Consider the following 13,441-nt stretch of genomic DNA (forward strand, 5'->3'; position numbering starts at 1 on the left):
GAAGGAAAATCGTTTCCACGCTCAGAGATTTTTCTCAAGAAGATTTTCCTTCCAGGTCGGGGGAAAGGATAAAAAAAAAAGAAAAAACAAAAAGAGGAAAACAAAAACAAAGAAAAAGAAGGAAAGAAAGAAAGAAAGAAAGTAGGAAGGAAGGAAAAAAAGAAAAAGAAAAAAGGGAGGAACGAGTGAAACAAAAAGAGGAGAGGGAGGGAGGGAGGTAGAGAGAGAGGAAGAGGAAAAAGAAGAAAATAGAAAACAGAAGCGAACGTATCACTCGTTTTTCCTTACATTTTCCGCTCGTTCGTAAGACACGTGCGCGTGAATCCGTGCACTTTATAAATCTCTCTCTCTCTCTCTCTCTCTCGCGCGCCCGCGTTTTTCCCCCCATGGTAGAAAAGCAATCGATTAGAGTTGTGAAAAGAAAGAAATTCGTGAAGCTCCTGCAGAGTAGCAGTATATTCGGCGATAATCCTCTTATAACTCGAAACGAGATCTTCCCTACCACCTTGCCTCCACCTCCCCTCCCCTCCCTCCCACCCTCTATCACCGCTTCGAGCTTTCTTCGAGATATCTAAAGGATTTCTAAAGGGTATTAGAAATTTCTAAGAAAGTAAGGAAACAAAGTAGCTGAGCGTCCATCTATTGACGACAATTATCTATCTACGTATCGTCTTCTCTATTCCGTTGGCGTCGAAAGGGAGGTACGAACGTCGAACGCAAATCGATTTGGTTGGTGCTGTCTAAGGGTGGGAGGTCTGCCCGGATACCGGTAATTTGCGACACGCGATCTCGCACCAAATGAAAACTTGATGCCGTCAGGTGGATCGGTTTGGCGCCACGCAGACGTTCCGGTTATTTCATCGAACATAACGATTACGATGATCTTGTCTTTTCACAAATCGAGATCCCCATAGGATGTTCTACCCTTTGATCCATAGCATTTACCTCATCATTTCTAATAACGCTAACGTTATAGTTATCGTAAAAATATCGTCTCGTGAGAATAATCCTTTACTTTATGCAAGATTTCCAAAATTGAAAAATAATAGACCAATCGTTGAGCTTATTCTTTAAATTATTCGAATACCATAAAAGTTTTATATGAGATTGAAAAATGTCCGAACCAATTCGAGCTTATATATAGTAACTCAATAATATTCGAATAATTTATTTTCAAAAAGATATATTATTTATTAAAAGGAAGAAATGATTGAAGATGATAAGATGGTGAATATTGAGGGTAATCTTTATGACCTCGCGAGGAGAAATCGTGTCTAGAGTGAGAGTCGAACGAATGGACACGTGCTAGAAACACACGTGCGCACACCTATTGCCGCCGACAGTCGTGCGGTATATCGCACAAAGGATCCCATTAAACGGCACGAGCACGCAGATCCTGCTCTTTGAACGCACGCAAATCAGTGACAAGTCGCATATGCCCCGCTTCACAACGACCGGACTTTCGGGTTACATCAAGGCACGCCACGGACTCGACATTCCTGCTTCCTATCGTCCTGGAAACGCTCCCTCTCTGTCTGTCTGTCTTTGTCTTTGTCTGTCTGTCTGTCTCTCTCTCTCTCTCTCTCTCTCTTCCTCTCTCTATTTCCCCCATTTCTCCCTCTGTCTCTCTGGCTCTCCATCTCTCTCTCTTTTTCTCTCTCAGACACACATACACACACACACTTCTTCTTCTCTTTCTCCTCTTCTTCGGAGAAGTTATATATACGACATAGTGACATGGAGAAAATAACTTTTCCATACGATCAAGATAATTTTTATTTCTATCAGCATAAATAAGAAGAAGTTCGAATCTATTTTAATTTGAATAGTTATAATAACTATGATACTCTCAAAGGAGTCTTAATCAAAACTCATTCTTTTTTTTTTTCTTTTTTTTTTTTTTTTACCTTTGAAAAGCCTTTCAAAAGCTCGTACACATCGTTAATGAATAATCGTATTCGTATTAAAATGATGGAAATGAGATGAACTTCTTTATCTTCTGCAATTTACAAATTTCTTCTCAGAGATAAAGAGAAAAGGAAAGAGAGTAAAAGAGGAAGAGAAAAAAAGTGAGTGAGAGAGAGAGAGAGAGAGAGAGAGAGAGAGAGAGAATAAGAAAGAAAGAGAGAGAGAGAGGGATGGAGGAGGAAGGGGAAACGCAAATCGAAGTGGTGACTCGAGGGAAAAACGAATGGTCCGTGACAGTAGAAAATGGAGTTTCGATGCTGCCAGGTATAAGTTAGAAGTAGCACCGGTCAGCTTGGACCGTAAAGCTAAAATCCTAGCAAACTCACGATCGGCTGAGAATAAAGAACAAAGCGTCCCTGCGCGGATATTAAAGCAGGATATTAAAACGCCACGAAGGATAGTCGTTGCTAATACGTGCCGGGCGTGCCGCTTCGTTCAAATCGTCCTACTATTTCCACCTTTTCTTTCTTTCTCCTTATTTCTTGGTCCGTACCTTAACAATCGCCATCTTACTGGTGGTACCTGCCAAGTATTTACGGAATTCTCAACGAGAGTAACTTACGAAGGAAATGCTTTACATAAGAAAGTGGAAACGGAAACGTCCACGGCTTCGCACGCAACGTATGTGGATAAATTTACCTCTTTTTTTCCTTCCTTCCTTCCTTCCTTCCTTCCTTCCTTTCTTTTTTTTCTTTCTTTCTTTCTATCTTTACTCCTTTTCTTTTTCTTTTTCTTCCTTACCTCCTTTAGTCTGTTTTTCACTAAACCGCAATCTCTTCTTTCAAAGTACATGCGTCGGTCACACGAAATGACTCTTTTAACTGCTTCAGAGTTTACGATAGACGTCAATGTAGAATCTTGGTGTGTGTATATACATACATATATATATATATATATATATATATATATATATATATATATATAGACATATATGTATAGATATATAAAATCCTATAAAAAGAAAAAAAAAGGAGAAGGAAAAAAGGAGTAAGAAAAAAGACAAAGATAAAAAAAGAGGGGAAAAAAGAAGAGAGAAAAAGAGAAAGAAATGGCAGAGAAACGAGGGAGGAAGAAGGTGGAGGATAAAGTAGAAAATGCTTTGGATAACTCTGAACTACTGACGTAGGATGACGCGTAAGGAAAAATGAAATAGAAGAACGATTCCTTTGCGTGCATATAAACTCGTAGAGATCCTCGAGGTACGATGAAAGATTTCTCTCTTCGAGAACGATTCTCGTGTTCGTGTATATCGCGATTTCTAAACGACGCTCGCCTTAGTCACAGGGGATTATTCCTTCTCTGTCTGTATAAACGTAGAAAGGTGTCTTCTGTGAGGTAAGATCGTGAAGGATTAAATGGAGCGTGTGAAGCGAACTCAACGCGAAGGCAAGCGAAGACGCTACGATTATTTCCGTGGGTCAATCTTTTTCAGAACGATTTGAAAAGAAAAAAAAAAAGAAAAAGAAAAAAAAGAAAGAAAAGGAGGAGATAAAGGATACCGATGGAGAAGATTTTCACTCGTTCTTTTTTACTTGTAAATAAGAAAATAGATAAGAGATAATGAAAATATATTCTATCAATGCCTGTAACATTAATGATATCGATTAATCAATAATCTGTTTTTGCACTTTTTAATCTTAACTGAAGTCAAAACACAGAACTCACGTTATATAGGTTACAACACATAAAAGATATTCTAGAATAATTCTGTGAATCAATAAAACGTTACTGGAGAAACAACAGTGTTACTAATAAGTAACATTGTTGATTCAACGAAGCTCTTTTTTCGTGGTTTACGTCGTTTTACGAAGCGGACAGGGGATTAAACGAGGCGGAAGAATACTATGGTTGAAGCGACAGCAAACCGTTCCATTATTTACAACCAGCACGGATCGTCGCACGGACATCCGAGTCACGTACGTTCCACAAGAATATATGAAAATGGGCACGTACTGCGTTCGTTCGACTGAACGAGAAACGCGAATGAGTAGTATGACAGATCGAATCGTCACTTCGATCGTTGCGTTCATTGCGAACGAGATGAAGAGCGACATATTCGTCTTAATGAAATATTCACAAGTTTTATGCTTTAAAAAGAATAGGTAATTGAACGAGAGACTAGGCTACCGTTTAGAATTTTATTTTATTAAGCCAGGTCATACGTGGCAATTTTCTCGCATCTTCATTAAAACGGGAAATAAAAATAAAATAGAGAAAGAGAGAGGGAGAGAGAGAGAGAGAGAGAGAGAGAGAGAGAAAGGATGTAATATCTGTAAAAGTCATACAACTAACATCAAATTAATTTCACGAAATAATCGAAAACACTGACTAGTAAAAAATGTCAATAATATAGAACAGAGAAAAGAGGAGACAAAGAGAAAGAGGAAGAGAGACAGAGACAGAGAGAGAGAGAGAGAGGGTGTACGTACTAATTAATTGGGGTGAAATAACCGACTATAAAATAGTTGGCATGTCGAGGACTGAAGCTCGCGCCACTGAAATCGGGAACGAAAAGGTAATGGTAGGGGAAAGGGGAGGGCGGTCGAGAGTTTAGCCAAGTCTAGGAAGAGGTGCTCGGTGGGGTAGGTGGTACCTTTAATGAGGTTGATAATGGGGTAGTTATATAGTCCTCTCCGTCCCTATAGCCTTCGGTCCTGTTCCTCTCTTCCACGTTTCCATTCCTCCTTTCTCTGGCTGCTACTCATTGATTTCGCGGTGAAGTTAATCAGACTGCGAGAATTTCGTATTTCAGCGAGCTTCCAGCCTTTACTTAAGTTTAAACACTTGCCCCAGAAAAGCCGTTAATTGGGCCTCGGTATCGCACCGCCCTATTACTAGAAGCTTTCTCTCTCTCTCTCTCTCTCTCTCTCTCTCTCTCTCTCCCTCCTGCCCCTCCCTCTTTCTCTCTCTCTCTCTCTCTCTCTTTCTCTCTTCGTTTCAACTCGATGATACGCAAAAGAGAGAAAAAATTGTGAAAGCTCGAGAAAAAAGCTTTGTGTGTTTCAATTAGAAAAAGCAACGAATGGACGAATAATAGAATATGTGGGGAGATATTCTTAAGGGAAACGGATCGTACAATTACATCCCTTGGCATAATGGGGTTGGTTAAATACCACAACGTGCAAATATCGTGGTTGTATCGTTAGGGTGCGTGCCGACAGCAAAAAAATATTGTTTCAGTTGGTCATAGTTACTCTAACCTACCTACCTGAGTACTATTTAGAAAGGAACAAATTCTTCTTCTTGAAAGTCTTTTTCCTTCTAAAGGATATCACGGGGAGAAAGTTTCTCCAGGCGTTCTCGATACTTGTCCCTAGCACGGAATCGTTAAATAGAGTAATCCAATTAAAAGGTACCGAGAAATCCTGTGGATTGGACGAAAGGGAACGAGAGCGGCCGACGAGAGATAAGAATAGGAAAGACCAGAAAGGAAACGGAGTCGAATGGAAATTTCGCGCTTTCTCTTTCCCTTTGATACTCCTTCCCCCGTTTTAACTGCTTCTCCTCTTTGTTTTACTAACAAGAAAACGCTATCCCTTGTCTTTTAACCCTCTCCCCTTCCACTCCCACTCTCCTCTCACACCCTTCCCATTCACCTTCCCACTCTCTTCTTCCACTTCATATAGCTCAGCTTTCTTTTTCTTTTTTTTTTTTCTTCTTTCTCTCTCTCTCTCTCTCTCTCTCTCTCCCTCTCTCGTTTTTTTTTCATTTTCTTTTTTTTTTTTTCCTTACCGTGCTAACGAGACGTTTTGGTTGGTCGAAGTCATTTCACGTATTACAAGAAGGAAACGAACGATTTCCGTGAGTAAAGACAATGTAAATATACGCCGTAACGTACGTAAGAACGTACGTGGTACGGTTTCTTTTCTAAATATTTCTTTTTGCATCGGTTCCTTTAGAACGACGCGGGAGAAACGAACGAACGAACGAACGAACGAACGAACGAACGAACGAAGTAAAAGAACAAGCTAAGGGATTTCAAACGGACGCGTTTATAAATGGGAATGTAAGAAGGAAGAAAGAAATCAATCGCAGAGATTCGCAAAGATGTGTCAAAAGGAGAGAGTAATATCCATGGAAAGAATAAAAGGAAGAAATTGAAAGAAATAAAGAAAGAAAGAAAGAAAAAAAAAGAAGACAAAAGAAAGGAAGAGAAAGAAAAAGAAGAATATATGGAGAAAGAGAGAGAGAGAGAGAGAGAGGGAGAGAGAGAGAGAAAAAAAGGTTCGTTACATTCAGCCAATAACGAGGATGAGTAGCGTAGTCTCGAAGAGTAACGATAAATCGGTTTTGCTAGCCGTTGAAGGCGATTTATCTCCAGATACAAAGGACGAAGCCAAAGCCGGCTAGAATGTAATATCTGCACTGGAACGCCAGAAAACTTGTTTACATCTCATTCATTTTCCTAAAGCGTTTGATATATCCGAGGCAAATTCAGCGTTAAAGACTGGACGGATAAGACTTTTAAACGTCGATGTCGATAAAGAAAGGGAGAGAGAAAGAGAAAGAGAAAGAGAGAGAGAAAGAGAGAGAGAGAAATAAAGAATGAAAAGAGAGAAGAAAATCATACGAGCTGATCTCGTTTTAGGCTTACTTATTTTACTTATCTCTTACATTCACAACTCATACAATTGCAATTTCATCGGTGAGGCTATCGAAAGGATCCATTTCTTTCCGATACGTCTCCTCCTTCTTTTCTTTCCCTCATCTTTCTATATTCCCTACGAGAATCGGATGGGAGTCCATGTGAAAAAGCCTTCTATAATATGTTCGAGAAGAAGAGAGAGAAGGAAAAATATAGACAGAGAGAGAGAGAGAGAGAGAGAGAGAGAGAGAGAGAGAAAGAGGGTAAGACGATCGTGGTCACGCATCGTCTCGGTCAGCGGCCGGCCATGCGCGTGTGGATATTTCATAACTTTGCACCGTGATTTATCGCAGACTCGGTGATTTTTCATCGGGGAAGCTACGAAATGAAGTGATTGATTACGTCGCGTGAAGGAGAAAGAGTGTAAGGGAAAAGAAGAGAGAGAGAGAGAGGGGGGGGGGGAGAAAGAGACAGAGTACACGCGCGCTCGTGCTCGATAGGAAAACGCCTCAGAGATTTTTGTTCTAATTTTTGAATCCCTTCTTTTTCTTTAATTTTACTTCAGATAAATTAAAGAATCGGATCTTGCAGGAAACGGTGAAGATGTCCGACGTTGAAATATAATCAAGCTTATGTGTGTATATGTGTGTATGTGTTGCGAAAATTCCATTAGACAATTCATATTATTTCACCTATATTTCTTAAAATCATTAGACAACGTGTCTACGATAAATAATTTAATTAAAACGATAAATAGTTTGATTATAACAATAATTTACGATTCTTTTTTTTAAAGTCATAGTTTTAATGTTTATCCTTTATTGTTAGATATTCAAATTTTAAATGGATATATATATATATATATAAAATATTAAATATAACAATTTACCTTTTACAGGCTTCATATGAAAATGTTAAAGATGAAAGTTAATGACATATTTCTTTTTTTTTTCTTTTTTTTTTTGCCAAATGAAATCCTTTTTCATGATTACATATTTATTGCACTCAAAATGTTGTCAAAATTTTTGTATTAATTAAACATTGGAAAACATTGAAAATAATTTTAAACGTCTGATCTAAAAGTATTACAAAAATAAAATTATATTCATGTATATGAGATTTTTAAATATCTTCTTCAAATACCATCGATCTAACGTAAAATTTTTAAAAATATCTTATCAATAAATTAAGTGACCACAGTGCATATCTACTTGAAAATATTGTAAATGAAAAACGTAATACGATTTAAAAATGAATATACTGAAATAGAACAATATAGTCTGGAAAAGGATGAAGAGTATTAATGGAAGCCTTAGCTGGTCAACGATTAATAAGTAAGAAAGGAGAACGCGCAAAAATACGGAAAGAGAGAAAAAAAAGAAAAAAAAAAAAGAAAAAGAAAAAGAGGGAAAAAAAAAAAGAAAAACTCAACTTCGGATCTTATTCATTCTTTTTTCATAAAATGAAGAGACCTCATTGCACTCTCTGATAAAAAGTGCATTGACGATTAAAAAAAAAAAAAAAGAAAAAAAAAAGGAAAAAAAAGAAAGAAAAAGAAAAAAGGAAAAAAAAAAGAAAAAAGAGAGAAAGAGAGAAGGAAAGAAAAGGGAAAAAGAGAAAAAGAATAGAAAAAAGACTGTAAGAGGTAATAAGCGCATCCACGATAAGCACTCTTCTTCCGAGAGGGAGTCTTTTGCAAAGGTAACGCGATTCATCGTTGCTAATTAACTACGAAATTTGTGCGGGCGCCGTAGAGCCTTGGTGGTTTGTGGGGAAAGTTAAGATACGACGATAGGGAAAGAGATGCGCATGGATAGAAACTGCGGGATGCGAGTAAGGATATCTCGAGCGTAAACCCTTCCTACGAAACTATTACGGTCTAGGAGAATATCCTAGAGCCGAGTCGTGATCGAGCAAACCGATACCGATAGTAGATAAACACACAATTCGTTTAGGCAAACTTTCCTAATTCTTTTCCATTAATCTTATGAGATCCAACTAAAATAATATTTTTAATCCTTTTATCATAATATCATTATAGATATATAATTACAATAATTCAATGATAAATCGATGAAATAATAATTAATTTTGAGGAATGTAAAAAAAAATATGAAGAGAGAGAGAGAGAGAGAGAGAGAGAGAGAGAGAAAGAAAACAAAAAAAAAAAGAGAAAAAGATTACGTTAATAAAAAATGAAAAAGTATACGTATATTTATTTAAAGGATTAACAACGTAAGAAGGAATAAACCTTTAAGATATAAGAGGGATGCAATAAGGTAAGAAAACTAAGCTTTCACGTCGTGAAACGTAGGCAAGCTCGTAAGAGAAGTTAAAAGATCGTTACTCGAGTTCGCGTAAGCGAAGTCAAAGCAGTCTGCTAATTTACAGGTTTACCCGTGCGAACATGCGATGCGCGTCTCGTACTTGGGAGATCCTATCGCTTATATGCCGGTGTGTCTCTCGATGCTCTTTCAACAAGAGAGAAAGAATGAAAGAGAGAGAGAGAGAGAGAGAGAGAGAGACAGAAATCCGTAAACTCTCTAGCACAAAGCATGAAAGCACGGTTAAACAATCCAACCCTTCGCGCGTGAAAATGCGTGCTTAACGGTCGATCGCGTTCGAGTAGAATTCTCAATGAGAAGTTCGTATTCGTATAGTATGACTTCTCCGCAAAGGAAATACATTTTACGTCTGTGTTATATAACTAACAAAATGTAATATACATATGTAAAAGGGTAGGAAACGTTTGGAATGTTTGTGCGACCAAGCGGATTTCTCCATCTCTATCTCTATCTCTCTCTCTCTCTCTCTCTCTCTCTCTCTCTCTCTCTCTCTCTCTTCCTCTCTGTCTCTCTCATTCACTCACTCAGTCATTCTTTTATACCCCTGTTTATTCCAACATTCGTTCTCTTCATTCGAGGTGCTTTTCTATCGAATATCGAAAATTCCCACGAAAAATATAACCAAGCACGAAAGCTACGAATTCTCGCTATGGAATAACGGAAGGCATTTCTTTAAGCTTGTCGATCCGCAGATTAACGTACATACGCGTAACGACGTCGAATAAATATTTATGCACGTCCGAACGATCGACAGAGGCATTTTCAACGTTCGACGAGATCGATCGTTCGTAAAACATCGATGCGTTTCTGCTCGATCAATTTTTCTTCAACTACTGAGAAGATACCGCACTCTTCTTCTCACGGTACGTTTGACTCATTAGACAGATACCTAATTCTTAATTATATTTTATAATACACGATTCAGATAACACAGAGACCCGTTCAGTATCGTTTACTAACCTGCTGATTCTTATGAGACCGTTAACGATGGCTTTGAGTGCTCTGAACTGAATTTTTCGTACCTCCCTTTAAAAGCTACCTCTGCTTCGTTAACGTGAAATTTCTAAAGTAACGACGTTATCATTCCAGTCGATCTTCGTCTTCTTCTCTTTCTTTTTTTGTTCCTTTTTTTCTTTCTTTTTCCTTTTTCTTTTTTTTTTTTTTTTTTTTTTTATTTTCCTTCCTTATTATTTCTCTTTTTTTTTTTTTTTCTTTCTTTCGTGTTTTCTTTGATTATTACGCACTAGTAAATTTTTCGAGTATACTCTACGATCAATGAAACAGTTCTTTTAATATACCATAGACAATGTATCAGATAAATATTATAATATTTTTTTCTCAACACTTATAATAGATATATGTTTTATTTAAATCGTTTAAATCTAAATCTACATAAAACGATATAATTAATTGTACAAATATAAAAATAATATAAGAAGTATTATTTAAGGGCGCAATGTGTATTAATTGTTTATGTATGTGTTTATACGTTGATAATCATCGATATATATATATATATATATATATATATATATATATATAAAATTCGATAAGGAAAATAAAAGCGTTAAAAATAATTGATAAGCCGTACGAATTTTAAATAAAATAATAATATCACATTTGCCCCGTATTCATTTACAAAAAAAAAAAAAAAAAAAAAAAAAAAGAAGTTTTCTCATATTAGTTTCTTGTATTCATATATACTTTCAATGGGTACACATCCGTGAATCAGATATTAAAGATTCAACAGTATCCTGTTTAAAACCGACAGTATGTATATGGTACAGTAACAACATTGAAACAAGAAGAAAATATAATGTGTTCTCGTATCTATTTGGTACGTTGTTCAACTTAGCACGTAGTGGTTATCTCGCGATATTTAGGTAGAACGTGAACACATGTATTGTCCTTTACGCACAATGTTCCTACTCCCAAGAGTCCGTTCGCACGTGCTTTCGATTTTCGACCTTCTCACGGTCCTCCCGAGGCGCGAAACGCAGTGAAATTCTCGCTTTAACGTCAATGCCCTTTACAGCAACGATTCGACTACAAATATAGGAAGGGTGAGTCGACTAACGGTGCTTTGCTGTTTGCGAATTAGGTGCAATCAAATGCGAAATCACCCCGGCAAATATTACACTGTTTACCAATCATATACGTCAGAGGACTAATTAATCTCGCGCGTGATTAAGGAAGACGATCGACGAGGGAAGGATCGTCTCTCGATTAAACAGACTCGTATTAAAACCGTCGGGAAAACGCTTGGCTTCGTTATCAAACCTATTGATTTACAAAACCAAAACGGAATGATAATTCATTTCAAGCTTCCTTCCTATTAGAGAAGATAGATCTGATATCTTTTAGAACGGATTTCTACGTTAAAATTGATGCGTCATATACGTTAAAAGTATTTAGTTTACATACACATACATAGGTATATCTATGTAACCTAAGTACATAGTATATATATATATATATATATATATATATATATATATATAACGGTTGAGTAACCATCGGTATCGTTTGTAAAAATGACGAGGCTGTATTTACTCGCGAAAGAATAACACAGGCCTTACGTCGAAACTCCTCCTCTCACTCGATTGGAATAAAACCCTTTTATACTAACTTGAAATCGAATGTACTTTCGCGTCAATCATCGACTACCGGCAGTAATTAAAAGTTGGAAAGTGACAGTAGGAGTTCAAAGGCCACCATCGTTTGCGTAACCACCAAATTTGATGCGTTCGAGGCAAAGTCGAGCGTGCATCGACGCAATTATCTTTCTCTCTCTATTAACGAGATTGCTTCTCTTTCTCTTTCTCTCTGTCTTTCTTTTTCTCTTTCTCTCTCTCTCTCTCTCTCTCTCTCTCTTTCTCTCTTTCTTTCTCTTTTTCCCTCTTGTCATTTAAAAAATCGTTAAGATCATTAAGAAGTGTGACGTACTCTCTTCAAAGTATTTTAAAAAGATCAATATATCAGAGAGATTTAATAATACCGAATGAAACTAATTAGCTATTCGTATCTTTCGCCAATCTATAAAATCTTTTTTATTTCACTTTCCATTTAATACGTCGAATTTATTTTTCTCGTTAACGGAAATAAATAATTATAAAAAACAAGTCAAACGATCGTTTTCCAATAAGTTCTATCGATTTATATTCTCATTTTCCAATTCTACATACATTCGTTTCTTTAATTTCTATAGATAGCTAACTATTTAGTTAATAATAAAGTTGTTTTTAGTAACCTCAATGAAATTTCCAATTTCGTTTCTCAAAAATTCTATGAAAAATTGGAAAAAGAATTAACCATCGATAATCGATTCCAACTTGTTATTCAAGAAACAAAATCTTAAAAATGTATCGAAATATAAAAAATATTAAAATAGTATCGAAATAAAAAGAATAACGGAGAAGTCTATTGTTAGACGATGAAATCGGAGGTAAAAAAGGACTGTTGGTGGTAAGAAGATGGAAGATGCAAATAAACGAAGCCCACGTTCCTAGCACGATCTACGAAATGTGTCCAGTGACGACGACTAAAGAACCTATTCCGGCCGGGAAGTCGCTCAAGAAAGAGAGAGTAATTATTATCGTACGAATGGATAAGGAGAGTTCGTTGGACTAACTTCCGCCGTGATAATTTATACTTGCCAACCGTGCTTGCCGCCCGCTAAGAGAACGAGAGAAATAGAAAGAGAGAGAGAGAGAGAGAGAGAGAGAGAGAGAGAGTGGGAGAGAAATAGAGAGAAAAGATCGAAGTAAAAGCAACGAAGGGAAAGAAGAAAAGGGGGAGGGTCGCAGGTGGAACAATGCAGAGTATGCAGCTTTCCATTTCAATGTCTTTACTCGCGACACCAGCATAATCGAGATAGTCACGATTGTTTCGCGATTTTGATCAAGTGATCGATATTTTTACTCGACGTTCACTAGATAGACACGATCTTTTAAGAACAATTTTTCTCGTCACATCGAATTACTTACTTTTCTCTCTGTTATGAAAAAAAAAAAGAAAAGAAAAGAAAAGAAAAAAAAAGAAAAACAGAAAAGAAAAAAAAAAGTAAAAGGAAAAGCTAAAGATCTAGATATTTTTATCGTTAAAATTAATAAATATTGTACGAGAATAAAGGATCCATTAGTCGTTAGTTTTCACAATTTTCACGATCTTTTAAACGGAAAATGTTTATAAAATATTTTATGTTATCGTCTAACAAAGAAGAAAAAAAAAAGAAAAAAAACAAAGGAAAATTATAAAATTATTGTGACATTCGTGCAAAAGCTATATGAAACTCTATCTGTGCTTATTTGTATATATGAGAGAAAATAAAAGGAAGAAAGAGAGAGAGAGAGAAAGAAAGAAAGTGAGAGTAAGAGAGAGAGAGAGAGAGAGAGAGAAGTATCAATGTGTCGGCACATTGTCGATTTACCTGATAACGGATCGTTCAGCGCGGATGCCCATGTCGCGATGGAGAACACCGGGATCGCGAAAACGAAAAGCATATTGCTACGTCGACGACGGGTCTACGTCAACTGACGCTTAG

General features: G+C 36.7%; 1 protein-coding gene across 3 annotated transcripts in view; it reads right to left on the reverse strand.

Annotated features, from left to right (window-relative positions):
- The window catches only part of LOC124430122 (opioid-binding protein/cell adhesion molecule homolog), a 59,363-nt gene extending 45,922 nt beyond the window's left edge, over positions 1-13,441 (reverse strand). For all 3 annotated transcript variants that reach the window (XM_046976260.1, XM_046976259.1, XM_046976261.1), the window contains exon 1: positions 13,328-13,441. In XM_046976260.1, the coding sequence (XP_046832216.1) occupies positions 13,328-13,400 (73 nt within the window). In that variant the 5' untranslated portion in view covers positions 13,401-13,441. The remainder of the gene's footprint in view (positions 1-13,327) is intronic.

Source organism: Vespa crabro, chromosome 17 (assembly GCF_910589235.1).
Source record: "Vespa crabro chromosome 17, iyVesCrab1.2, whole genome shotgun sequence".
Lineage (NCBI taxonomy): Eukaryota > Metazoa > Arthropoda > Insecta > Hymenoptera > Vespidae > Vespa > Vespa crabro.